This window comes from Rhinolophus hipposideros, assembly GCF_964194185.1.
Source record: "Rhinolophus hipposideros genome assembly, chromosome: 14".
NCBI classification, from domain to species: Eukaryota; Metazoa; Chordata; class Mammalia; order Chiroptera; family Rhinolophidae; genus Rhinolophus; species Rhinolophus hipposideros.
Window position 1 is genome coordinate 364,029 of NC_138060.1, and position 27,741 is coordinate 391,769.

The 27,741-nt window shown below is 38.8% G+C and overlaps 1 protein-coding gene across 3 annotated transcripts in view; it reads left to right on the forward strand.

Annotated features, from left to right (window-relative positions):
* The window catches only part of LOC308507602 (uncharacterized protein), a 91,526-nt gene that overhangs the window by 57,964 nt on the left and 5,821 nt on the right, over positions 1 to 27,741 (forward strand). For 2 of the 3 annotated variants that reach the window (XM_081072807.1, XM_081072808.1), the window contains exons 18-21: positions 599 to 671; positions 2,652 to 2,831; positions 3,502 to 3,535; positions 6,053 to 6,125. In XM_081072807.1, the coding sequence (XP_080928933.1) occupies positions 599 to 671; positions 2,652 to 2,831; positions 3,502 to 3,535; positions 6,053 to 6,125 (360 nt within the window). The remainder of the gene's footprint in view (positions 1 to 598; positions 672 to 2,651; positions 2,832 to 3,501; positions 3,536 to 6,052; positions 6,126 to 27,741) is intronic. The other variant, XM_081072809.1, reaches the window with a different exon arrangement.

Here is a 27,741-nt window from a genome sequence, read left to right on the forward strand (position 1 = left end):
AAATAGGACGCATGTCCATCGGATACCCAACAAAATCTTTACAAACTTTTTGAAAAGTTGCATTACTATATATAACATTTTCCTATTATTTATTTAAATATCACTTAAAGAAAGGTTTTTCTTACACCTTTGTCATTCTGTTTAATCACTTTTCCTATCAAAATTTTTATCAAATAAGAGTTTGATTTTTCCAAGCTCTTCTTGACCTAGATGAAGTAGGTTCTAATATGTTCTGTTTAGACTCCACAGGACATACACCAAGGTTTCTTACCATGTCAGGCAAGTATCTTGCTTTAAAACTAAAAAAGCAAACAAACAAACAGAAAGAATGTATCATTAGAAATAAGTCAAAGTTATAGGAAGTACACTTTTCAAGGTATTTAGTTCGCTGCAAAAGTAATTGCGGTTTAAAAGGTCTAAAAAAATTGCACAAACTGCAATATCATTTGTACCAACCTAATATTTGCTTAAATACCTATTTTTCAAAAAGTCCTTTTCTTGGAGTTTATAACGTTAATATTGTTATCCTGAATTGTTAACTAGAGATTGCATGAAGTGTCCATTAGTTACTAATCATCTTGTTTCCTAACCCCTTCAGCCGAGCATTGAATTGGAAGATCCTGTTCCTAACAAAGCTTTAGGAATGGATTTGGTGCAACCCTTCAGACCAGGTACTCTTTGTAATACCAATTTAATTTTGGGAAGGAGTACGCAAGGACATGTGACATGCTTGCAGTCTTCTCTTTCTCATTCCTTTTTTTTGTTACAAATTTAATTGAAGGATTTGACATAAATAACGTGATGTCATTGTTGGTACCGGTGTTTGAGAAAAGGTATTCACAGGAATAAGAAAATGAGATTTTAAATTGGTGTCTTCACTAAGATGGTTCTCCGTTTGTTCCATAGCCTAAATGTCCCAGTTTAAAATCCCTGTACTTAATAGCGTTACCAGAGGTCAATTATCACACTGGAAGATTTTTCCAGCGTTTTCAAATGGTCATTTGAATTTTGACGTTTACCCAAGTAAGCTTCAGTTGCTACCATGACAATTGTTTTTAACTTTACTTCCTCTTAGTGTTGTGACACTGATGGTCTTAAGACAACCAGATGTTCTGCTGAGCAGACACTGGCTATGTGTGTACATGCGCCTATGGTGTCTTCGATTATTAAAAATGGGAGAAGTAGTTAATGGTAATGAATATTTGGTAGACACAATCTTTGAAAACAGGAATTCTGAAGCTTTTGTGCCTTGGGATGCTTTTATGCGATTAAAAATTATTGAGCATTCCAAAGAACATTTTTAAGTCGGTAGGCTCCATACATAGTGACAATATTAGAAATAAAAACTGAACAATTTAAAATAGGAGCACACACAGTCATGCATTCTGTGAGCCATTGGAGCTACGACCCAGTAACCGTAGACCTATGATGTCACCATCAGAGCTGTGATATCACGGCTGTGGAAAACTCTACTGTACACTTAGAAGAGAATGAGAGTGAAAATGGCAAATGACATTCAGTATTTCTGTGAAAATAGTTTTGACCTTTTCGGGCCCCTCGACTGACAGACCTTGGGACTTCACGGATTCTCACATGACATTGGAAACCACCGTCTTAAATGATGTACGGGCTTCCTGGATGTGAAGTGATAAAAGAGGCTTTAAAGCTTCACTTCTACAGTGTGGTTTTCTTTCACTTGTCTCGTAGATTTAAGCTGAGATTTTGTTTAAAAAGCAAAAGGAAAATGTTTTGTTATGTATTTGTTTTCTGTCTCATGGTGCCCTGTATTCTTTGGAGCTAATGTATACCTAGTTTGATCGTATTTTTTTTTAAGATATTTTTTTTTTTTATTGGGGAAGGGGAACAGGACTTTATTGGGGAACAGTGTGTACTTCCAAGCCTTTTTCCAAGTCAAGTTGTTGTCCTTTCAGTCTTAGTTGTGGATGGTGCAGCTCAGCTCCAGGTCCAGTTGCCATTAGTAGTTGCAGGGGGCGTAGCCCACCATCCCCTGCGGGACTCGAGGAACTGAACCGACAACCTTGTGGTTGAGAGTCCACTGGCCCATGTGGGAATCGAACCGGCAGCCTTCGGAGTTAGGAGCATGGAGCTCTAATCACTTGAGCCACCGGTCTGGCCCTGATCGTATTTTTAATTGGAAACCATACGGTCACCCAAGCCTGTCATTTTTCATTTGAATTTCAATTTTCTAAGGCTTAAAAAATGAATTCTGAAGCTATTGGAGCATTTAGAAAAGACTATTGTCTTGTAATAAGTAATTTCTTATTTGAAATAGTACGATTCATTGAAAGTTGTTTTAAACCCATGTTTGTCACACATATTTAAACTTAAGCGGTTAGACATAACTTTTGATAATGACAAAAAAATTCACACCCACACCATTTTAACTATTAAGAAGAAAAGCTTTAATTGGAAACACATTATATAACAGAAATTGCTGAGTGACAATACTTAATTCAGCTTAACTTACGTGAACGGCAAGTATAGGACACCTAAAATAAAATGCACTCTAAAGGAGTAGAGTGTTTGGGAGAAAGGAGGACGTGGGACTGCTTCTCTGAAGAAGGACGTTTTACAAGATGGTCAGCTTTGTGTTATTTTTACCTCCTCATAAACGAAAATTTTATTTTCAGATTCTTCCAGCTGGAATGCTACTTCTTTGATTTCCAATCATGGAACTTGTCAAAGTTCCGGGGATTCGAAATTTGATGATAAAGGGCCATTTGCCACACACTCAATGAGAAAACCTCTGTCAGCATCCACACAGTTTGGACAGATGGCCGTAATAGACAAACGAAAGACGCAGGTTGTAGGTGTGTTCCTCTTACATAATTCTTCCCTCCATGACTGGTGTGAATCACAGCCACCAGGAAACAGAGAAAGCAAAGAAGGAAATAAAAAAACAAAGAGTTCAACCCTAGCCCGCCTCTGTATAGGTTGATCGTAGTTCTGACTTTCCTACAGTCATTTTGTAGCAAAATCTGCTTTATGTTTACTCTGTTTACACAACTTACAGCCAAATAGAATAACTTTTAGCAGGACATTGGTATTCTTCCTCAATCAGAGTAACATAAGGAAATAAGAAAGGGAATAAGGAGAAAGTGTGATTCCATTTAGACTAGTATTTAGCGTACACTGGGGAGTATATATGCATACATACACACATATATAGATAGGTACATACGTATATATGTGTATATATATATATGTGCATATGTGTATGTGTATGAATATATATTAATATATATATGTGTGTATACATACACACACACACACACACACACACACAGAGACATACAGCAGAGGAAGTAAAAGTTCTTCATGTATTAATTGCCCACCAGTTGTATCAGTAACATTCACTCTACTATAGTCTTCAGGGGTGTTCCCAAAGAAACATTTTTACATCACTTGAATCGGACGCTTTGAAAGTTCTGTGTTTTTCTATTGTGTATTTACAATGTATGTAAATTTTTTCTTTAACAGTGGATGAGTGTCCTAAATGCGACCCTGCAAGCAGGTAGGATTTTATGGATTTCTAAAATTGCATGTTAACTAAGAAACTGCCGAGAGAAGCCAGTAAGCTTTAATGAGTGTTCTGCTCTGGCCTAGACCCTATACTATGTGCCTACCATTGGTTATCCCAGGTCGTCGGCACAGTAGATTCGCAAAGTAGCTGTGCTGTTCGGCCTAGTTTTTATTCATTAGACGAGTGTGGTTCCGGGAGGTGGATTAACTGACCCCTGGTTCCATTGTTACCAAGAGGCTGACCTGTGATGTGTCCTTCAGCCTGCTTGGCTTCCCAAGTCCATTCTCTTGTCCCTCAGCCTGTACTGAGAAGTGCCTGGACAGGTCTGGATTCAAGATTCAGGTGCAAGTCAGGTGGCCTCAGAGAGTCCCGTTTAGTGATGCCTTAGTGCTGATTTAGAAGTTTCCTACCAAGCCCAGTTAGCCCAATCTCTTGTCTTAATGTACTTGACAGTTGCAGCAGTCACGAGAACCTTGTTTTCACCATCAGTGTTAAGGGCAGATCTCAGTTCACTGTGGCCACAGAACCACAGGTTGTACATAAGCAAGACCTAATCAGATAAATGTTTTCAGGTATAATGCGACGTACACTTCTTGGGATGAATCGTTGTTCTGTAAGTGAAGAACATCTATGTATAGACCATGTTGTGTTAATGCAGCACAAATTGAGATGATATTTCTAATTGATTCCTCTACTGACTGACTTCCCAGCCTGTGTTTCCCTTCTGGCTACTACGTTTCCCTTGTTGTAGGAAGTTTTTTCTCTTTTTCCAGAGTCTTTCTTCCTTCTTCCATGAGTTTTCTTGATTTTTTTCCCTTTTTCTCTGCATTACTCGGGGTATTATTGTTGCTGTTGTGTTATTTTATTCCACTTCTGCCAGCTAAGTGTTCTCCATTTTTCTTGACAGAATCAAAAGTACATAGAATTCCAGGTGTTGAAGGAATGTTATCAATTAATTATTCAAAACACCCCCTAGTACTTCATGCTGCCGTTAATGTTTTGGTCAAGTAGTTGATCACATGAGGAGTTTGAGCTCCAAAAGATTAAAGTGACTTATTTGAGTATAGTGAGTGATGAAATGAGATTAACTGTAGGTTTCTAAGCCCAGTACACTTCCTTCTTTATCATCCTTTGGGTGAGGGTTTAATTATGGAAAGGTCTAGTGAATGCAGTGGAAGAGGATAAGAATGGAATTAGCAGGGGAATCCAAGTCTCAATAGGACCAACACTGGGTTGGAATAGGAATAAGGCTTTTAGAATAGAGATCAGAGATCAGATAAGGGAAAAGAGATCAGAAGAGTAGGGTATGACAAGGTAAAGAGAAATTACAAACAAGAAGGACACCGGATGTTGGTAGTTGTCTAAAGAAGCAGATTAAAGTAATGGGTTCAAGGGCGTCTGAACAGGTTGGTGCTTTTTCGTTTGTTGAATTGGAGGAACCAGCAAAATTTAAGGTTGTATGAAAACATATTAAACCTTTGAGACTGTGGAAACATTCTCTTTATAGCAAGTAGGAATGTGGTATCATCCACCTGCACCCGAAATTACAGAGGGGGTCCCCTCGAGTCCAAAGGCACTGGAGATTGCTGAACTACATAGATCTATGGCCCACGGCCGGTGTCTCGTCACCTCCACCTCTTTGCCCAACGCGCTGATGTCCTTCCCATGGAGATGGAGGGTTGGGCAGAGGGAGGACTGATTGTGAAAACAGTAATGGAGTTGGGTAGGTGGTAACATGCCTGTGTTGGGAGTGGATGACTGAGGCTCCATTTAGCTTGTTTTCCAGGAACAGCGACATAGAGAACTCCTACTGTGGGTCATTTGAGCCCAACCTTGTTTCAGGAGTCTATGCCTTCGTAGGCTGAAGTTTTCAAGGTTGGAGATTGCCAGGAAGCTGTGCGGACAAGTGATCGGAGAGTGGGGAGGCTAACAACGTACATATTTGTTCTTTGACTTTTGTACATGTAAGTTGCAAACATTTCATGCATTTCAGGGACCTCACTGTAGTGTTTTTGAGTGAAAACAAGGAATGGGGTGAGTTTAGTAACTGCTTTCTATGTTAAAGAAGCAAGACTGCCGTTTTTGACCCACACAGATTAATCTTTGAACCAGGGACAGACCGTGGAGAAGGCTCAGTGTATCGTTCTACCTTGATTTAGGTCATTGCTTTTGTCCCAGTTCAGGTTCATCTTGTCAGCTATTAATTGCGTTTTCAATTCAGCCCTGGGGACTTTTGGTGAAAACAAGGTACTCTCAGGTGTTGCCAACATGTTTGCTGTCGTTCTTTGTAATGGAAACCTGGAGTGTATCTTCATTAAATATTGCACGAGTTGGGAGTGGTGGAGGCAGCAATAGATAACTGATAGCTTTTCTAGAACATCGTCTAAATTTTAATCATATCAAGAAACTTCATTTCCTATGCAGATAGCTGAATTTTACTCCTTTTGTTGTTGTTGTTTTTGTAAAGGAATGCACTCACTGTTTTTGTTGTGTATTTTTACCCTAAAGTCTTTCCTGGAAACCTGGCAGGAATGATTCACGGGCTCTATCAGACGATGGACTCTTGGATGTTGGTACCAAGGTAAAAGGCTCCTGTGTGAAATTAACTTTTTTACTCAGAATTTAGTTTTGTGTAGCACTTGTAAAATTTAATAGTGTTCCCCCTATCATTGTTTTATGTTTGTAATGGAAAATTTGTCACTGTGAACCATTTTATAAAATATCACCACTTGAGGGTTTTTTTCCTTTAAATTAAAGTTTATTGGGGTGCAATTGTTAATAAAGTGACATGGATTTCAGGTGTACAATTCTGTAATATATTATCTATATCTCACATTGTGTGGTCACCAGCCAGTCAGTTCTCTTTCCATCACCCCATTAGACCCCATTTAGCAATAGTTTTATTTCATCTTTACTTACCACCGAATACTATTCCATTATTTATATGTACCACAACTTCTTTATCCGTTCATCTATCGAAGGACGTTTTGGTTGTTTCCGTTGTCTTACCCACCGTAAGTAAAGCTGCAATGAACACTGGAGCACACTTGTCTTTATGATTAAAAGTTTTCAGATTATTTGAGTAGATACCCAGGAGAGAGATTGCTGGGTCATGTGGTAATTCTATTTGTAATTTCTTGAGGAACCTCCACACTGCCTTCCATAGCGGCTGCACCAGCCAGCATTCCCCCCAACAGTGTATGAGGGTTCCTTTTTCTCCACAGCCTCTCCAACACTTGTTACTATTTGTCTTGTTGATGATAGCCATTCTGAATGGGGTGAGGTGATATCTCATTGTGGTTTTTATTTGCATTTCTCTGATGATTAGTGATGTGGAGCTTTTTTTCATATGTCTATTTGCCATTTGTATGTCCTCTTTGGAGAAATGTCTCTTCAGGTCCTCTGCCCATTTTTCAATTGGGTTGTTTGTTTGGTTTTTTGTGTTGAGTTTCATGAGTTCCTTGTATATTTTGGATATTAGCCCCTTATCGGAGGCACTGTTTGCAAACTTTTTCACCCATTCAGTTGGTTGCCTCTTTATTTTATCGATGGTTTCTTTTGCTGTGCAGAAGCTTTTAAGTTTCATATAGTCCCATTCATTTATTTGAGCTTTTACTTCCATTGCCTTTGGAGTCATAAAATTCATAAAATGCTCTTTGAACCCAAGGTCCATAAGTTTAGTAACTATGTTTTCTTCAATGCAGTTTATTGTGTCAGGTCTTATGCTTAAGTCTTTGATCCATTTTGAATTAATTTTGGTACACGGTGACAGATTTCAGCCCTGTTTTATTCTTTTGCATGTGGTTTTCCAATTCTACCAGCACCATTTATCGAAGGAGCTGTCTTTTCTCCATTGTATGCTTTTTGCTTCTTTGTCAAAAATTGTCTGTCCATATTTATGTGGGTTTATTTCTGGGATCTCAATTCTATTCCATTGGTCTATGTGTCTGTTTTTCTGCCCATACCATGTTGTTTTGATTATTATTGCCCTTTAGTACAAGCTAAAGTCAGGGAGTTTGATACCTCCAGCATTGTTCTTTTTGCTTAGGATTCCTTTGGCTGTTGATGTCTTTTGTGGTTCGATACAAATCTGATGATTTTTTTGTTCTATTTTTTAAAATGTGCTATTGGGATTTTGATGGAGATTGCATTAAATCTGTATATTGTTTTGGTAATACGGGCATTTTAACTATGTAGATTGTTCCAATCCATGAGCATGGAATGTCTATCCATTTCTTTGTGTCTTCTTCAATTTCTTTTAAAAATGTCTTATAGTTTTCAGCATATAAATCCTTCACATCCTTGGTTAAGTTTAATCCTAGGTGTTTTATACTTTTTCTTGCAATTGCAAAAGGAATTGTTCTTTTGCTTTCTTTTTCTGAGATTTCATTGTTAGTATATAGGAATACAATGGACTTTTGTACATTGATTTTGTAGCCAGCAACTTTACTGTATTAGTTGATTGTTTTCAATGGCTTTTTGGTGGAGTTTTAGGGTTTTCTATATATAGCATCATGTCATCTGCAAAGAGTGACAATTTAATTTCTTCATTCCCAATTTGGATGCCTTTTACTTATTTGTCTTGCCTGATTGCTCTGGCGAGGACTTCCAACACTATCCTTAAAAGCAGAGGTGATAGGGGACAGCCCTGCGGTGTTCCTGAACGTAGAGAAAAGAGCTTCAGTTTTTCATCATGAATTATGAGATTAGCTGAGGGTTTGTCATATATGGCCTTTATTATGTTCAAGTATTTTACTTCTATACCTATTTTATTAAGTGATCCAATCATAAATGGATGTTGTATCTTGTCAAATGCTTTTTCTGCATCAATTGATATAATTATATGATTTTTGTCCTTTATTTTGTTTATGGGATGAATCACATTGATGGATTTCTGAATGTTGAACCATCCTTGTGCACCTGGGATGAATCTGCTTGGTCATGATGAATAATCTTTTTAGCATATTGTTGCATTCGATTTGTTAGCATTTTTCTTAGGATTTTTGCATCTGCATTCATCAGAGATAATAGTCTGTAGTTTTCTTTTTTTGTGTTATCCTTACCAGGTTTTGGTATCGGTAATGTTGGCCTCATAAAATGATTTAGGGAGTATTGTCTCTTCTTCAATTTTTTGGAAGAGTTTGAGTAGGACAGGTATTATATCCTCTTTGTAGATTTGGTGGAATTCACTAGTGAAGCCATCGGGTCCTGGACTTTTGCTTCTGGGAAGGTTTTGAATGACTGATTCAATTTCCTCAGTGGTGATCGATCTATTTAGATTTTCCAGTTCTTTATGATTCAGCCTAGGAAGGCTATATGTTTCCAAGGACCTGTCCATTTCTTCTAGGTTATTGAATTTGGTGGCATGTAGCCCCTCATAGTATTCCTGGATGATGCTTTGTGTTTCGGTGGCGTCCGTGATAACTTCCCTTCTCATTTCTCATTTTATTAGTCTTTCCTTATCTTACTGAGTCTACCAAGGGTTTGTCAATTGTATTAATCTTTTCAAAGAACCAGCTCTTTGTCACATTAATTTTTTCTATTCTCTTTTTGTTCTCTGTTTCATTTAGTTCTGCTCTGATTTTTATTGTTTTCTTTCTGCTGCTGACATTCAGTTTCATTTGTTCTTCTTTTTCTAGCTCCATATGATGTAAAGGTGAAGTTATCTATTTGGGATTTTTCTTATTTCTTGAGATAGGCCTGTAATGATATAAATTTCCCTCTTAAAACTGCTTTCGCTGCATCCGCAAAATTTTGGTAGGATGTATTTTCATTTTCCTTTGTTTCTATGTATCTTTTTTTCTTCTGTAAGATAGTTTTTGTTTTTTTATTTTTTTTGAAGCTTTTCATTGTTCCCTTTCCAGTTTACTGTTTTTTTGGTTTTTCACATTCTTTTATTTGTTTCAGGTGCACAAAACAATGTAATAGCTAGACATGTATCATTTATATCCCTCACACAGTCATAACCCCCTCTCCCCTCCACTGCCTCTCTGACATCTCACACAGCCATTACATTTCCACTGTCTCTATTCTTAATGCTGTACTCCACTTCTTGTAACTATATGTAATATATATGTAATATATATATTTATATAAGATATATATATAGTATGTATATATATTTTTTTATATAAAATATGTATATGTATTATATGTATATGTAAATTGTACTTGACATTCATTATTCAGCTTCAGATGTACAGTGCAGTGATCAGCCATCTACATCATCCCTGAGGTGGTCTCCCTAATGAGACAAGTATCCATTGGATACCCTACAAAATCTTTACGAAATTATTGATTACATTCCCCAAATTGACTCTCGTATCCCCGTGGCACTCTTGTGGTTACCAACTGTTCATTCTGATCCCCTCACTTTCCCCCTAATCCCCACCCCCTCATCTAGCAACCCTCAGTTTTTCCTCTGTGTCTTTGAGACTGTTTCTGATTAGTTCATTCATTTATTATTTTCTTTAGATTCCCCATATGAGATCATATGGTATTTGTCTTTCTCTGTCTGACTTATTTCACTTAATATAATGTTCTCTAGGTCCATCCATATTGTTGCATGGTAAGATTTCATTCTTCTTCATGGCTGAGAAATACTCCATTGTATAACTGTACCAGTTTCTTAATCCAATCGTTTACCAATGGGCATTTCGATTGTTTCCATGTTTTGGCTATTGTGTATAGTGCTGCAATAAAGATAGTGGTGTATAAATTTTTTTGAATTAGAGTTTTGGATTTCTCCGGATAGATACCTAGGAGTGGAATTGCTGGGTCATAGGGTAGTTCCATTCTCAGATTTTTGAGATACCTCCATACTGTTTTCCATAGTGGCTGCACCAATCTGCAATCCCACCAACAGTGCACAAGCGTTCCCTTTTCTCCACATCCAGGCCAACACTTGTTGTTTGTTGATTTGTTGATGAAAGCCATTTTGACTTGGGTGAGGTTGTATCTCATTGCGGTTTTTATTTGCATTTCTCTAATGATTAGTGAAGTTGAGCATTTTTCATATGTCTGTTTCCCATCTGTATGTCCTTTTTAAAAAAATTACTCTCCATGTCCTCTACACATTTTTTAACTGGGTTGTTTGTTATTTTGGAGTTCAGTTGACTGAGATTTTTTATAAATATGGGATTTTAACCCCTTATCAGATATATCATTGGCAAATATCTTCTCCATTCAGTAGGATCCCTTTTTTTTATTATCATTTTTTTATTTTTTATAGTTTTATTTTATTTTATTTTATTTTATTTTTACATCCCTCACACCGTGAACCCCCCTCCCCCCAGCCACCACCCCCCCGACCTCACACTGATCCATCACATTATACACCTAAAATTATAGTTGGCATTCATTAATGTCCAGCCTCTGGTGTACAATGCCATGACCAGGCATCCACAGCATCCCTGAGGTGGTCTCCCAAACAGGACACATGTCCATCGGACACCCAACAAAATCCCCAAACACTATTGAATAAGTTCCCCAAAGTAATTCTCAAAAAACCCTGAGGCCATCCTGTGGTCACCAGCCGCCCCCCAATCCCTTCACCCTTCCCCCCATCCCCAACCCCCTCCCCCCCGCCCATGTAACAACTCTCGGTTTTTTGTGTCCCCAAAACTGTTTCTGATTAGTTCATACACATATTCTTTTCTTTAGATTCCGCATATAAGTGAGATCATATGGTACTTGTCTTTCTCTTTCTGACTTATTTCACTTAACATAATGTTCTCTAGATCCATCCATGTTGTTGCAAATGATAAGATTTCTTTTTTCTTTATGGCTGCGTAGTACTCCATTGTATAAATGTACCACAGCTTCTTAATGCAGTCATCGACCGATGGGCATTTCGGTTGTTTCCATATCTTGGCTATTGTGTAAAGTGCTGCAATAAACATAGAAGTGCATACAGATTTTTGAATTGGAGCTTTGGATTTCTCCGGGTAGATGCCTAGGAGTGGAATTACTGGATCATAGGGTAGTTCCATTTTCAGATTCCTGAGATACCTCCATACTGTTTTCCATAGTGGCTGCACTGATCTGCAATCCCACCAACAGTGCACTAGCGTTCCCCTTTCTCCACATCCCCGCCAGCATTTGTTGTTTGTTGATTTATTGATGATAGCCATTTTGACTGGGGTGAGGTGGTATCTCATTGTGGTTTTGATTTGCATTTCTCTGATGGTTAGTGAGGTTGAGCATTTCTTCATATGTCTTCTTGCCTTCTGTATGTCCTTTTTAGAAAAATGTCTCCTCAAGTCCTCTGCCCATTTTTTAATTGGGTTGTTTGTTTTTTTGGAGTTGAGTTGAGTAAGTTTTTTATAGATTTGTGATATTAATCCCTTATCAGATATATCATTGGCAAATATCTTTTCCCATTCAGTAGGATCCCTTTTTGTTTTATTGATGGTTTCCTTTGCTGTGAAAAAAACTTTTTAGTTTGATGTGATCCCACATGATTATTTTTTCTCTTACTTCTCTTGGCTGAGAGGATGTATCAGTAAAAATCTTACTCCAGGTAATGTCTTTAAAGTTTCTTCCTATATTTTCTTCTAGAAATTTTATGGTTTCAGATCTTACACTTATGTCTTTAATGCATTTTGAATTTATTCTTGTATATCGTGTAAGGAAGTGGTCCAGCTTCATTCTTTTGCATGTGTCTGTCCAGGTTCGCCAACACCATTTATTGAATAGACTGTCTTTACCCCACCATAAATTCTTGCTTCCATTGTCATAGATTGAATGACAATATAGGCATGGATTTATTGCTGGGCTCTCTATTGTGTTCCATTGATCAATGTATCTGTTTTTATACCAGTATCGTGGTGTTTGATTACTGTAGCCTTGTAGTATAATTTGATGTCAGGTATCGTTATACCTCCCACTTTATTCCTATTTCTCAAGATTGCCGAGGCCAACCAGGATCTTTTATGGTTCCATATAAATTTCAGGATTATACGTTCTATTCCTGTGAAAACCATCCTTGGTAATATGATGGAAATTGCGTTGAATTCGTATGTTGCCTTAGGCAGTATGGACATTTTCACTCTATTAATTCTTCTTATCCATGAGCATAGTATGTGCTTCCATCTATTTGTATCCTCTTTAATTTCTTTCTTCAGTGTCTTATAATTTTCTGAGTATAGATGTTTTACTTCTTTCATTAAATTTATTCCCAGGTATTTTATAGTCTTTGGAGCAATTGTAAATGGGATTCTTTTCTTAATTTCTCCTGATATTTTATTATTGGTATATACACATGCAACTGATTTCTGAATATTAATTTTGTATCCTGCTACTTTACTAAATACATTGATCAGTTTTAATGGTTTTTTGGTGGAGTCTTTAGGGTTCTCTCTATATAGTATCATGTCATCTGCATATAATAACAATTTTACTTCCTCCTTACCAATTTGGATGCCTTTTATTTATTTTTCTTGTCTGATTGCTGTGGCTAGGACTTCCAGCACTATGTTGAATAGAAGTGGAGAAAGTGGGAAACCTTGCCTTGTTCCTGATCTTAAGGGGAATATTTTAGCTTTTCCCCATTGAGTGTGATGTTAGCTGTGGGTTTATCATATATGGTCTCTATTATGTTGAGATATGGTCTCTCTATTCCCATTTTCTTAAGAGTTTTTATCATAAATGGCTGCTGGATTTTGTCAAATGCTTTTTCTGCATCTAATTGATATGATCATATGATTTTTATTTTTTATTTTGTTAATGTGGTGTATCACGTTAATTGATTTGCGGATGTTGAACCACCCTTGCATACCAGGAATAAATCCCCCTTGATCATAGTGTATGATTTTTTTAATGTATTGCATAATCCTGTTCAGTAATATTTTGTGGAGGGTTTTTGCATCTATGTTCTTTAGAGATACAGGCCTATAGTTTTTTGTTTGTTTGTTTGTTTTTTGTAGTGTCTTTGTCTGATTTGGGGATCAGAGTGATAGTGGCCTCGTAAAAAGGTTTTGGGAGCCTTCCCTCCTTCTGAATTTTTTGGAATAGCTTGAGGAGAATAGGTGATAATTCTTTTTTGAATGTTTTGTAAAATTCACCTGTAAAGCCATCTGGTCCAGCACTTTTGTTTGTTGGGAACTTGTTGATTACTGATTTAACTTCCCTGGTGGTAATCAGTCTATTCAGGTTTACCATTTCTTCTTCTTTTTTTTTTTAATTTATTTATTGGGGTGACAATTGTTAATGAAATTACATAATTTCAGGTGTACAATTCCGTATTACACCATCAACAAATCCCATTGTGTGTTCACCACCCAGAGTCAGCTCTCCTTCCATCACCATATATTTGATCCCCCTTACCCTCATCTCCCTCCCCCCACCCCCCTTACCCTCTGGTAACCACTAAAATATGTCTGTGTCTATGAGTTCTTGTTTCTCATTTGTTTGTCTTGTTTTTGGTTTATATACCACATATCAGTGAAATCATAGGGTTCTCTGCTTTTTCTGTCTGACTTATTTCGCTTAGCATTATGTTCTCAAGATCCATCCATGTTGTCAGAAATGTTCCTATATCATCTTTCCTTAACGCTGAATAGTATTCCATTGTGTATATATACCACAACTTCTTTATCCATTCATCTATCGAAGGACATTTTGGTTGTTTTCATGTCTTGGCCACTGTAAACAAAGCTGCAATGAACATTGGAGTACACGTGCCTCTATAGAGAAATGCTTTTATATTTTTGGGGTAGATACCCAGGAGAGCGATTGCTGGGTCATATGGTAATTCTATTCGTAATTTCTTGAGGAACCTCCACACTGCCTTCCATAGCGGCTGCACCAGTCTGCATTCCCACCAACAGTGTATGAGGGTTCCTTTTTCTCCACAGCCTCTCCAACACTTGTTGCTATTTGTCTTGTTGATGATAGCCATTCTGACTGGGGTGAGGTGATATCTCATTGTGGTTTTTATTTGCATTTCTCTGATGATTAGTGATATTGAGCATTTTTTCATATGTCTATTTGCCATTTCTAAGTCCTCTTTAGAGAAATGTCTCTTTAGGTCCTCTGCCCATTTTTCAATTGGGTTGTTCGTTTTTTTGTTGTTGAGTTTCATGAGTTCCTTGTATATTTTGGATATTAGACCCTTATCGGAGGAACTATTTGCAAAAATCTTCTCCCATTCAGTCGGTAGCCTCTTTATTTTGTCGATGGTTTCTTTTGCTGTGCAGAAACTTTTAAGTTTCATATAGTCCCATTTGTTTATTTTATCTTTTACTTCCATTGCCTTTGGAGTCAAATTCATAAAATGCTCTTTGAACCCAAGGTCCATAAGTTTAGTACCTATGTTTTCTTCTATGCAGTTTATTGTGTCAGGTCTTATGCTTAAGTCTTTGATCCATTTTGAAATAATTTTGGTACATGGTGACAGATAACAGTCCAGTTTTATTTTTTTGCACGTGGCTATCCAATTCTCCCAGCACCATTTATTGAAGAGGCTGTCTTTTCTCCATTGTATGTTTTTAGCTTCTTTGTCAAAAATTATCTGTCCATATTTATGTGGTTTTATTTCTGGGTTCTCAATTCTATTCCATTGGTCCATGTGTCTGTTTTTCTGCCAATGCCATGCTGTTTTGATTATTGTAGCTCTGTAGTACAAGCTAAAGTCAGGCAGTGTGATACCTCCAGCACTGTTCTTTTTTCTTAAGATTGCTTTGGCTATTCGGGGTCTTTTGTGGTTCCAAACAAATCTGATGATTTTTTGTTCTATTTCTTTAAAAAATGCCATTGGGATTTTGATGGGGATTGCATTAAATCTGTATATTGCTTTGGGTAATATGGCCATTTTAACTATGTTGATTCTTCCAAGCCATGAGCACGGAATGTCCTTCCATTTCTTTGTGTCATCTTCAATTTCTTTCAAAAATGTCTTATAGTTTTCAGCATATAAATCCTTCACATCCTTGGTTAAATTTATTCCTAGGTATTTTATTCTTTTTGCTGCAATTGCAAAGGGAATTGTTTTTTGTATTTCTTTTTCTGAGAGTTCATTGTTAGTATATAGGAATGCAATGGACTTTTGTACGTTGATTTTGTAGCCAGCAACTTTACTGTATTCATTGATTGTTTCTAACAGCTTTTTGGTGGAGTCTTTAGGGTTTTCTATATATAGCATCATATCATCTGCAAAGAGTGATATTTTAACTTCTTCATTCCCAATTTGGATGCCTTTTATTTCTTTCTCTTGCCTGATAGCTCTGGCAAGGACTTCCAACACTATGTTGAAAAGCAGAGGTGACAGGAGACAGCCCTGTCGTGTTCCTGAATGTAGAGCAAAGGGCTTCAGTTTTTCACCATTAATTATGAGATTAGCTGAAGGCTTGTCATAGATTGCCTTTATTATGTTGAGGTATTTTCCTTCTATACCTATTTTATTAAGTGTTTTAATCATAAATGGATGTTGTATCTTGTCAAATGCTTTTTCTGCATCAATTGATGGAATCATATGATTTTTGTCCTTTATTTTGTTTATGTGATGTATCACATTGATGGATTTGCGGATGTTGAACCATCCTTGTGCCCCGGGGATGAACCCCACTTGGTCATGATGAATAATCTTTTTAATGCATTATTGTATTCGATTTGCTAAAATTTTGTTTAGGATTTTTGCATCAGTATTCATCAGAGATATAGGTCTGTAGTTTTCTTTTTTTGTGTTGTCCTTACCAGGTTTTGGTATCAGGGTAATGTTGGCCTCATAAAATGAGTTAGGGAGTACTGACTCTTCTTCAATTTTTTGGAAGAGTTTGAGCAGGATTGGTATTAGATCCTCTTTGAAGGTTTGGTAGAATTCACTAGTGAAGCCATCTGGTCCCGGACTTTTGCTTTTCAGAAGGTTTTGGATGACTGATTCAATGTCTTTACTGGTGATCGGTCTGTTTAGGTTTTCCAGTTCTTCACGGTTCAGCCTTGGAAGGCTATTTGTTTCTAAGAACTTGTCCATTTCTTCTAGGTTATTAAATTTGGTGGCATATAGTCCTTCATAGTATTCTTGGATGATCCTTTGTATTTCTGTGGTGTCCGTGATAACTTCCCCTTTCTCATTTCTGATTTTGTTAATTAGTGTCTTCTCTCTTTTTATCTTAGTGAGTCTAGCCAAGGGTTTGTCGATTTTATTAATGTTTTCAAAGAACCAGCTCTTTGTCACATTAATTTTTTCTATTGTCTTTTTGTTCTCTATTTCATTTAGCTCTGCTCTGATTTTTGTTATTTCCTTTCTTCTGCTGACTTTGGGTTTCACTTGTTCTTCTTTTTCTAGTTCTTTGAGGTGTAACATGAGGTTGTTTATTTGGGATTTTTCTTGTTTCTTGCGATAGGCCTGTAATGATATAAATTTCCCTCTTATAACTGCTTTCGCCGCATCCCAAAAATTTTGGTAGGATGTATTTTCATTGTCATTTGTTTCTATGTATCTTTTGATCTCTCCTCTAATTTCTTCTTTGACCCAGTCGTTCTTTAAAAGTATGTTGTTTAATCTCCATGTATTTGTGTTTCTTTTTGCTTTCTTTTCGCAGTTGATATCCAATTTCAAAGCCTTGTGATCAGAGAATATGCTTGGTATGATTTCAATCTTCTTAAATTTGCTGAGGCTGCTTTTATGTCCCAATATATGGTCTATCCTTGAGAATGTTCCATGTACACTCGAAAAGAATGTATAGTCTGATGTTTTAGGATGAAGTGCTCTATATATGTCAATGATGTCCATTTCATTTAATGTGTCATTTAGGGCTGCAATTTCGTTATTTATTTTCTGTTTGGATGATCTATCCATAGCTGTCAATGATGTATTTAAGTCCCCTAGTATAATTGTGTTTTGGTCAATTTCTCCCTTTAGTTCTGTTAGTAGTTGCTTGGTGTATTTTGGTGCTCCCTGATTGGGGGCATAAATATTGATGACTGTTATGTCTTCTTGTTGTATAGTCCCCTTTACCATTATGAAATGTCCATCTTTGTCTCTTGTTATCTTTTTCACCCTGAAGTCTGTTTCATCTGATATCATTATGGCTACACCTGATTTTCTCTGGGTACCATTTGCTTGGAGTGCCAATTTCCACCCTTTCACTTTGAGTCTATGCTTGTCCTTGTAGCTGAGATGTGTCTCTTGGAGACAGCATATGGTTGGGTTTAGTTTTTTGATCCAATCTGCTACTCTGTGTCTCTTTATTGGTGAGTTCAGTCCATTTACATTTAGGGTGATTATTGATATGTGAGGATTTCCTGTCATTCTGTCTTTAGTTTTCTGGTAAGGCTGTGTCTCCATTGTTTCTTTGCCTTTTTGTTGTTGTCTATTATTTCTGTGTGGTGGTATTCTATGATGTTTCCCTCTGTTTCTTCTTTTATTACAGTATATATTTCAGTTCTGGATTTTTTTTGAGTGGTTACCCTTAAGATTATGTAAAAGAAAGTTTGATATTTAGAGTATTCCATTTTCTTCAGCACGCTTACTTTCTCCATTCCCATATTCCGGTTCAGGCCTTTACGCTCCCCCTTTTTATGTTTCGGTTGCCACAAATTGTCCCTGTTGATGGTGGTCTAATAGCCTCCTTTAGTATTTCTTGTAGTGCAGGTCTTGTATTAGAAAATTCCCTCAGCTTCTGTATGTCTGGAAAGGTCTTTATTCCTCCTTCATATCTAAAGGATATCTTTGCTGGATATATTATTCTTGGCTCATGATTTCTCTCTTTCAGTAGTTTGAATATTTGGTTCCACTCCCTCCTGGCTTGTAGAGTTTCTGCTGAAAAATCGGATGATAATCTAATGGGCTTTCCTTTGTAGGTTACCGTCTTCTTTTCCCTGGCTGCCTTGAGGATTCTTTCTTTGGAGTTAATTTTAGACAGCTTGAATACAATGTGTCTTGGAGAAGGCCTGTTGGGATTGAGGTAATTAGGTGTTCTATTTGCTTCTTGGATTCGAGGATCCAGTTCTGTCCACAAATTTGGGAAGTGCTCATTGACAATTTCTTTGAGTATATTCTCTGTTCCCTTCTCTCTTTCTTCTCCTTCTGGTATGCCCATTATTCTTATATTGCTCTTTCTGATGGAGTCAGAAAGTTCTTGTAGAGTTCTTTCATTTCTTTTAAGTCTCAAGTCTCTTTCTTCTTCCATCTGTGTAATTTCCAGGTTTCTATCTTCGATGTCACTGATTCTTTCTTCCATCTGGTCAACTCTACTACCTAAGCTGGTTATTTCATTCTTAATTTCTTCTATTGAGTTCTTAATCTCCAGAAATTCCATTTGATTCTTTTTTAAAATTTCAATCTCTTTCGTAAAATGCTCATGTTGTTCTTTGATTGCGTTTCTGAGTTCATTAAATTGCCTTTCTGTGTTTTCTTGCATCTCTTTGAGGGTTTTCAGAACTGCAATCTTGAATTCTCTATCATTTAAGTCACATATTTCCATATCTCTAAGTTCTTTTTCTGGAGACTTTTCACTTTCTTTTTGAGCTGTCTTGTTGCCTTGGTTATTCATGGCAATTACTGATTTATTATTTCTCTTTCTAGACATCTACAGGAGTGGCTTCTTCAACAGGTTGATAGGAAGAGGTCTCTCTGACACAGTAGTGCTATACTTTCTCTGCAGTTTTCCAGCTTCTCACACAATGGGGGGATTCCCTGGGAGACGGGCCTCTCCTCTGTTAACAGTTCACCTGGGTCATAGGGTGTCAAGTCCCTGTGGGGGTGCGGAGAGCTTTTGAAGTTCCAAAGCTCTTTCTGCACCAGATTCAGAGCCCGTATGTTTCAGCAGTTCTGTTTACTCCTGCAGGGATCCGCCCAGATAGGTGGGGCCAGGGGCGGGGTGAGTTGTGAGAGGTGGCCCAGTTGTGAGAGGTGGCCCAGGTGAGTGTGTGGTGGTGGCGGCGACCACCACCACAGCCGGTCCTGCTTCCACAGCTCCCTCCCCTTTGCCGTAACTAGTTGGGCTGCGAATCTGTTTCTGCGGTCCACAGTTCTCAGAACAGCAAAGATCCTGTCCTTGTGATCTGACACTGCTAGTTTATCGCTTCTAGCACCGGGCAGGTGGGGGTGGGGCGAGCTCTGGGAGGGTAGGGAGGGGCGGCTAGTCTCTGTGCCTAAGGCTTTTGTTCTCTGCTCGGCAGTGAGGGCTTAACCACAGTTTTCAGCCTTCTTCCCTCAGTCTTTTCTCCGAGGTCTGCCGTGAACGTTGGGTTCAGCTGTGCTATATGCTGCCCCCTCAGCCCTGTGGGCCGTAAGCCGAGCCCTAGCAGTCCGAGTCCTTCCCTCTCCCGCAGCTGCGGTAGTTCCGGGATGCAGCGAGCTCGGAGCACTGAGCTAGGTCTTTGTCCTGCGCCCGCGGGGCTCCGTCCCGCACTTCTCCCTTCCCTCTTCCCCCGCTCGCGCGATTCACCCACCTGGAGGTGAATTCAGTAGTGGACCTCTTCGTCTTGCCTGTCTGCTGTGCAGGGAGTCCTTTGTGGAGTTATTGTTGTCCGATTAGTTGTAAATTCCAGGAGAGCTTTACAGAGGCTCACCTCACGCTGCCATTTTGATCAAGACTCTCACCATTTCTTCTTGAGTTAGCCTTGGAAGGATGTATGCTTCTAGAAAATTTTCCATTTCTTCCAGATTGTCTAATTTGTTGGCATATAGATGCTGATAGTAATTTCTTAAATATTTTTGTATTTCTGTGGTGTCTGTTGTCACTTCTCCTCTTTCATTTCTGATTTTATTAATTTGGGTCCTCTCTCTCTCTCTTTTTGATAAGTCTGGCTAAAGGTTTGTTGACTTTGTTTATTTTGTCTAAAAAACAACTCTTGGATTCATTGATGTTTTTTATTGTTTTTCTGGTTTCTATTTCATTTATTTCCGCTCTGACCTTTATTATGTCCCTCTTTGTACTCCCTTTGCGGTTATTTTGCTGTTCTTTGTCCTGATCCCTTAAGTGTGAAAATAAACTGTTGATTAGTGATTTTTTTGGTTTCTTTAGGTAGGCCTGCAATGCTGTGAATTTCCCTCCTAGGACTGTTTTCGCTGCATCCCATAGATTTGGTTTGTCATGTTTTGATTTTCATTTGTCTCGAGACATGTTTTGATTTCTTCCTTGATCTCATTGTTGATCCATTCATTATTTAGTAACATGTTATTCATGCTCCATGAATTTGTGTGTCTTCCAGTTTTTTTCCTGTAGTTGATTTCTGATTTTATAGCGCTGTGGTCAGAGAAGACAATTGGTATGATTTCAATTTTCTTACATTAATCAAGACTTGTTTTCTGGCCTAACACGTGGTGTATCTTGGAAAATGTCCCGTGTGCGCTTGAGAAGAACGTGTATTCTGCAGCTTTGGGGTGAAATTCTCTGAAAATGTTGATTAAATACAAATGGTCCAATGTGTCATTTAAGGCCATTGTTTCCATATTGATTTTCTGTCTGGAATACCTGTCCCTTGTCAGAGGTGTGTTGAAGTCCCCTACTATGATAATATTACTGTTGAGTTCTGTCATTATGTCAGTAAATATCTGTTTTATATATTTAGGTGCTCCTATGTTGGGTGCATAGATGTTTACTAGGGTTATGTACTCTTGTCGGACCAATTCCTTTACTATGTATAGTGCCCATCTTTGTCTTTTAATATATTCTTCAGTTTAAAGTCTATTTTGTCAGATATAAGTATTGCAACTCCAGCTTTTTTCTCATTTCTGTTTGCATGAAATATCTTACTCCAAGCCGTCACTTTCAGCCTGTGTGTGTCTTTTGATCTGAGGTGAGTCTCTTGTATACAGCATATACAAGGGTCTTGCTTTCTTATCCACTCAGCCACCCTATGTCTCTTGATTGGAGCATATAATCCGTTTGCATTTAAAGTGATTATTGATAGGTACATAGTTATTGCCATTTTTAAATTTGTAGTTAGATTGTTTTCATCTTTCTTCTGTTTACAGAAGCCCTTTTAATATTTCCTGCGATGCTGCCTTAGTGGTAATAAATTCCTTTAGCTTATTCTTTTCTGGGAAGCTCTTTATCTCTCCTTCAATTTTAAATGATAGCCTTGCTGAATAAAGCAATCTAGGTTGTAGGCCCTTGTTTTTCATCATTTTGAGTACCTCCTGCCCCTCCCTCCTGGCCTGCAATGTTTCTGTAGAAAAGTCATTTGATAGTCTTACAGGAGTTCCCTTGTATTTAACTTGCTATCTTTCTCTTGCTGCTTTTAGGATTCTGTCTTTGTCTTTAATCTTTACCGTGTTAACTGTAATGTGTCTTGGTGTGGGCCTGTTTGAGTTTATCCTGGTTGGAACTCTCTGCACTTCCTGGAGTTATACGTCGGTTTCCTTCACCAGGTTAGGGAAGTTTTCAGACATTATAACTTCAAATATGTTCTCGATCCCTTGCTTCCTTTCTTCACCTTCTGGTATTGCTGTGATGCGCATGTTGTTGCGCTTGATGTTATCCCAGGGGACTCTTAAGCCATTTTCGTTGTTTTTTACTCTTTTTTCTTTTTGTTGTTCCATTTGGGTGATCTCTGCTGACTTGTCTTCATGTCGCTGATTCGATCCTCTGCTTCATCTAGCCTGCTGTAATTCCTTCAAATGGGTTCTTTATTTCAGTTATTGTATTCCTTAGTTCTAACTGGTTGTTCATTATGATTTCTCCATCCTTCTTTATGTCGTCACTAAACCCCTTCAGTATTCTTATCATCAGTGTTCTGAACTCTGTCTCTGACAGGTTGGTTACCTGTATTTCATTTGGTTCCAATTCTGGAGGTTTCTTCTGTTCTTTTATTTGGGACATGTTTCTTTGTTTCCCCATTCTGGCTGACTCTCTGTGTTTGCTTTGATGTATTAGGTAGGTCCCTTATGGGTCTTTGTTTTTATTGGTTATCTTACGTAGTATGCGTCCTTTATATTTGACTTGCATGACTTTCTTCTTCTCCTCTGCGTGTGCACCAAAGGTGACTCTCGTTTTGTGTATATTGTCCTGTTAAAGTTGATCTTGAATTGCTTTTGGCTGGTCAGTAGGTGGGATTGACTCCTAGGCTGACTAGTTGTGAGACTTGGCTCTGCCCACAGTGGTAGTTCTGCTGAGTGAGGGTTGACTGCTCAAATGAGGCTTGGCCCCTATGGGCTCTTGTGCCTGTAGAGAATTCCTTCTGGGTGTGTCACTTGTAGGTCAAACCCGATAATACTCTAACTTGGTCTGGAGTCGGCCTCAGGGTGTTTTGAATCTTGTGCCTCTTGAGCTGGGCCCTGGTGTAGAGCAATTTCAGAACAAAGCAAATCACCCAGCACAACAGCAACACCAACAGCAAAGAAAAAACAAATACACCCATGTAAAAACAACTGATAACCCACACTCAACACCGGCAAAAATATCAAAAATACACAAACAAAACAAAACCAAAAAAGCAGCGTCAGTCTTTGCTTAAGCCTACCAAGTAATCTCCAGGTTGTCCTCTCCTGTACCAAAGAGTCCTCTGCGTCTTGGGCAGGCAGAGATGCTCACCTGGTGCCCAGAGTGACCCTGGGACGGCAGTTTTAGATGTGTGGTGCCATAAATTCTGAATGTCAGTTTTTACAAAGTCAGTGCATTTTCCTCTCTTGCCTGCACATATGCGCACTGAGAGTAACACAGCCAGCCCTGTGCCCAGGTCTCCTGAGTCTTAGGGTACTTCTTCCCTATGTGTGTGTGGAGGGCAGGAGATTTCTGAGTTGATGAAAGCCCAGAGCTGCGTCTGCCGCCTACTGCTGATCCCTGGGAGTGCCTCCGCAGTTGTAATTGCCCTGCCCTAGGCAGGCCAGAAAAGGTGAGAGCTGGAGATGGAGGAGTCTTCTCTCTCCCAACCCAGTAGCGTCACACTCTTCCCAGCCTCTTCCCTGAGTCAGAGCTGCAAACCGGGTCCTCCCAGATCCTGAGTGCTCTGACTCCTCTGTAAACTGACACTGCTCTTCAGTTCAGGGGCCAGCTTGAGTCTCTGGAAAGGCAGGGGTAGGATTGGGAGAGTGGGCGGAGGGGCCCAGGTGTGTTGATCATGTCCTTTGTCCGACCTAGGGCCCAGCTGGAGGTCTCAGCTGAGGTGACTGCCTCAAATGCTGGATATGCTGCTCTCTTGGCAGGAGAGATCAGCTGTGGGATGCAGGGAAAGAGCCTATGTCTTGGCTCTTGTGGTCTCTGTTCTGTCCTGGGATCCTCTGTGTCTCCACAGCCGCAGATGCGGGCTGAGGTCGCCACTCCGCCCCCTTCTGTCTTCCCCTGCTCGCCCAATTTTCCCACCTTCAAGTAATCCTCGAACGAGTCTCTTACCTTTTCTGTGTGATGAGCAGAGTCCATTGACCTGGTCAAAGAAGAAATAAGAGGATAGATCAAAAGATACATAGAAGAATGACATCATAGGAATGGCAGCAGTCGCTGCTGCCATTCGTATGATGTCACTCTTCGCTGCTGCCATTCGTATGATGTCACTCTTCGCTGCTGCCATTCCTATGATGTCACTCTTCTATGTATCTTTTGATCTATCCTCTTATTTCTTCTTTGACCAGGTCGTTCTTTAAAAGTATGTTGTTTAATCTCTATGTATTTGTGGTTTTTCCTGCTTTCTTTTTGCAGTTGATATCCAATTTCAAAGCCTTGTGATCAGAGAATATGTTTGTTTGGTATGATTTCTATCTTCTTAAATTTGCTGAGGCTAGTTTTATGTCCCAATAGATGATCTATCCTTGAGAATGTTCCATGTACACTCGAAAAGAATGTTTAGTCTGATGTTTTAGGATGAAGTGCTCTATAAATGTCAGTTATGTCTAGTTCATCTAATGTGTCATTTAGGGCTGCTATTTATTTATTTATTTTGTTTGAATGATCTATCCATAGCTGTCAATGATGTGTTTAACTCCCCTAGTATAATTGTGTTTTGGTCCATTTCTCCCTTTAGTTCTGTTAGTAGTTTCTTGGTATATCTTGGTGCTCCCTGATTGGGGGCAGAAATATTGATGACTGTTATGTCTTCTTGTTGTATAGTCCCCTTCATCATTATGAAATGTCCATCTTTGTCTCTTGTTACCTTTTTTATCCTGAAGTCTGTTTCATCTGATATCAATCAGTATGGTTACACCTGACTTTCTCTGGATACCATTTGCTTGGAGTGTCAATTTCCATCCTTTCACGTTGAGTCTATGTTTGTCCTTGTAGCTGAGATGTGCCTCTTGGAGGCAGCATATGGTTGGGTTTAGTTTTTTGATCCAATCAGCTACTCTGTGCCTTTCTATTGGTGAGTTCAATCCATTTACATTTAGGTGATTATTGATATGTGAGGATTTCCTATCATTCTATCTTTTCTTTTCTGGTAAGACTGTGTCTCCATTGTTTCTTTGCCTTTTCGTTGTTGTCTCTTATTTCTATGTGGTGGTATTCTATGATTTTTCCCTCTGTTTCTTCGTTTATTACATTATGTATTTCAGTTCTGGATTTTTTTTGAGTGGTTACCATTAAGTTTATGTAAAAGAAAGTTTGCTATTTAGAGTATTCCATTTTCTTCAGCATGCTTACTTTCTCCATTCCCATTTTCCGGTTCAGACCTTTACTCTCCCCACTTTTATGTTTTGGTTGCCACAAATTGTCCCTGTTGATGGTGGTCGAATAGCCTCCTTCAGCATTTCTTGTAGTGTAGGTCATGTATTAGAAAATTCTCTCAGCTTCTGTATGTCTGGAAAGGTCTTTATTTCTCCTTCATATCTAAAAGATGTTTTTGCTGGATATATTATTCTTGGCTCATAATTTCTCTCTTTCAATAGTTTGAATATTTGGTTCCACTCCCTCTTGACTCGTAGAGTTTCTGCTAAAGAAATCTGATGATAATCTAATGGGCTTTCCTTTGTAGGTTACCATCTTCTTTTCCCTGGCTGCCTTGAGGATTCTTTCTTTGTCATTGATTTTTGACAGCTTCAATATAATGTGCCTTGGAGAAGGCCTGTTGGGGTTGAGATAATTAGGTGTTCCATTTGTTTCTTGGATTTAAGGATCCAGTTCTTTCCATAAGTTTGGGAAGTTCTTATCAACTACTTGTTTACATATATTCTCTGTTCCCTTCTCTCTTTCTTCCCCTTCTGGTATGCCCATTATTCTTATATTGCTCTTTCTGATGGAGTCAGAAAGTTCTTGTAGAGTTCTTTCATTTCTTTTAAGTCTCAAGTCTCTTTCTTCTTCCATCCCTGTGATTTCCAGATTTTTAGCTTCGATGTCACTGATTCTTTCCTCCATCTGGTCAACTCTCCGACCTAAACTGGCTGTTTCATATGTCATTTCTTTTGATTTCTTAATCTCCAGAAATTCTATTTGGTTCTTTTTTAAAATTTCAATCTCTTTTGTAAAATACTCATTTTGTTCTTGATTATGTTTCTGAATTCATTAAACTGCCTGTCTGTGTTTTCTTGCATCTCATTGAGTTTTTTCAGAACTGCAATCTTGAATTCTCTGTCATTTAAGTCACATATTTCCATATCTTTAAGTTCATTTTCTGGAGACTTTTCAATTTCTTTCTGAGCTGTGTTGTTGCCATGGCTATTCATGGCAATTGGTGATTTATTATTTCTCTTCCTAGACATCTATAGGAGTGGGTTGTGCAACAGGTTGATAGAAAGAGGTCTTTCTTTTGCTTTCCAGTAGGTTTTGGGATAATGTTTTATTTTCTGTGTGACTGCAGCCGTTTGTTCTGTCTCACACTGTAGTGTTATGTTTTCTGTGCGCTATTCCGGCTTCTCACACAGTGGTGGGATTCCCTGGAAGGCGGGAGTCTCCTCTGTGAACAGTTCGCTGGGGTCACAAGGCCCTGCTTCCGTGGGGAAATGCGGAGAACTTCTGAAGTTTCAAAGCTCTTCCTGCACCAGATTCAGAGCCCCTGCATTTCAGCAGTTCTGTTTATTCCTGCAGGGGTCCACCCAGATAGGTGGGGACAGGGGTGGCACCGGTGGGTTGTGAGAGATGGCCCAGAGCAATGGTGGTGACAACCACCTCAGCGGGTCCTGCTTCCACAGCTCCCTCCTCTTTGCTGGAAGTACTTGGGCTGTGAGTCCTTGACTACAGACCACAGTTCTCAGAACTGCAAATATTCTGCTCTTTTGATCTGACACTGCTACTGTTCTGCTTCTAGCACTGGGCAGGTGGGGGCGGGTCGAGCTCTGGGAGGGCTGGGAGGGGGCAGCTAGTCTCAGTGTCTAAGTCTTCCATTCTTTACTCTGCAGTGAGGGCTTACCACTGTTTTCATCCTTCTTCCCTCAGTCTTTGCTCTGAGGTCTCTGCCATTAACGTTGGGTTCAGCTGTGTTATATGCTGTCCTCTCAGCCCTGTGGGCCATAAGCGGAGCCCTAGTAGCACGAGTTCTTTCCTCTTCTGTAGCTGTACTAGTTCCCGGACTCAGGGAGCTCGGAGCACTAAGCTAGGTCTGGGTCCTGAGCCTGCATGGCCCCGTCTCCGCACTTCTCCCTTCTCTCCTCCACCGCTCGAGCAATTTGTCCACCTGTAGGCTATTGCAGTAGTACGCCCCTTAGTCTAGCCGGTCTGCTGCGCAGGGAGTCCTTTGTGGAGTGATAGTTGTTCAACTTGTTGTAAATTCCAGGGAAGATTTCAAGAGGCACACCTCACACTGCCATTTTCACGACATCACTCTTTCTTTTTTCCCCTTAACTTTAGGAAGTATTGAACATGGTGACTGAAAAAAAGAAGGGGCTGGGAAATACATAGTGATAGTTAAATTTTCTTGGGAGGTTTCCCACAGTGATGGAGCTATGCAATTTGGTTAAGGGTAAGGAATCTTAATGTGACTTTTACATTACATCAGTGGGTCTTTTATAATACTCGTGCCTACGTGAAATCTGTAATGGATTCATTTACTTATTGTAATAGTCATGAAATCTTCCTGGTACATTTCAGTTTTTAAAACTATGTAGCATGTAATATATAGTTTTTATTTTATTACACTTTGTATTTTGGTATCACATAGTTGGTAGGCGTGAGTGTTTTCTCTGTTTTTTTTTCTTTTTTTAAGTTATATTCAGTTGACATTCAGTATTATTTTATATTAGTTTCAGGTATTCTGGGTTCATCATTTAGACTAAAATAATAGAAACTTTGAAAATTTAGAACTCAAGTTCTCTATCTCAAAACCCATATTACAAAGGGATTCCACTATGTCCTCAATCATTACATTATGAATATATTTAACTGTCTTCA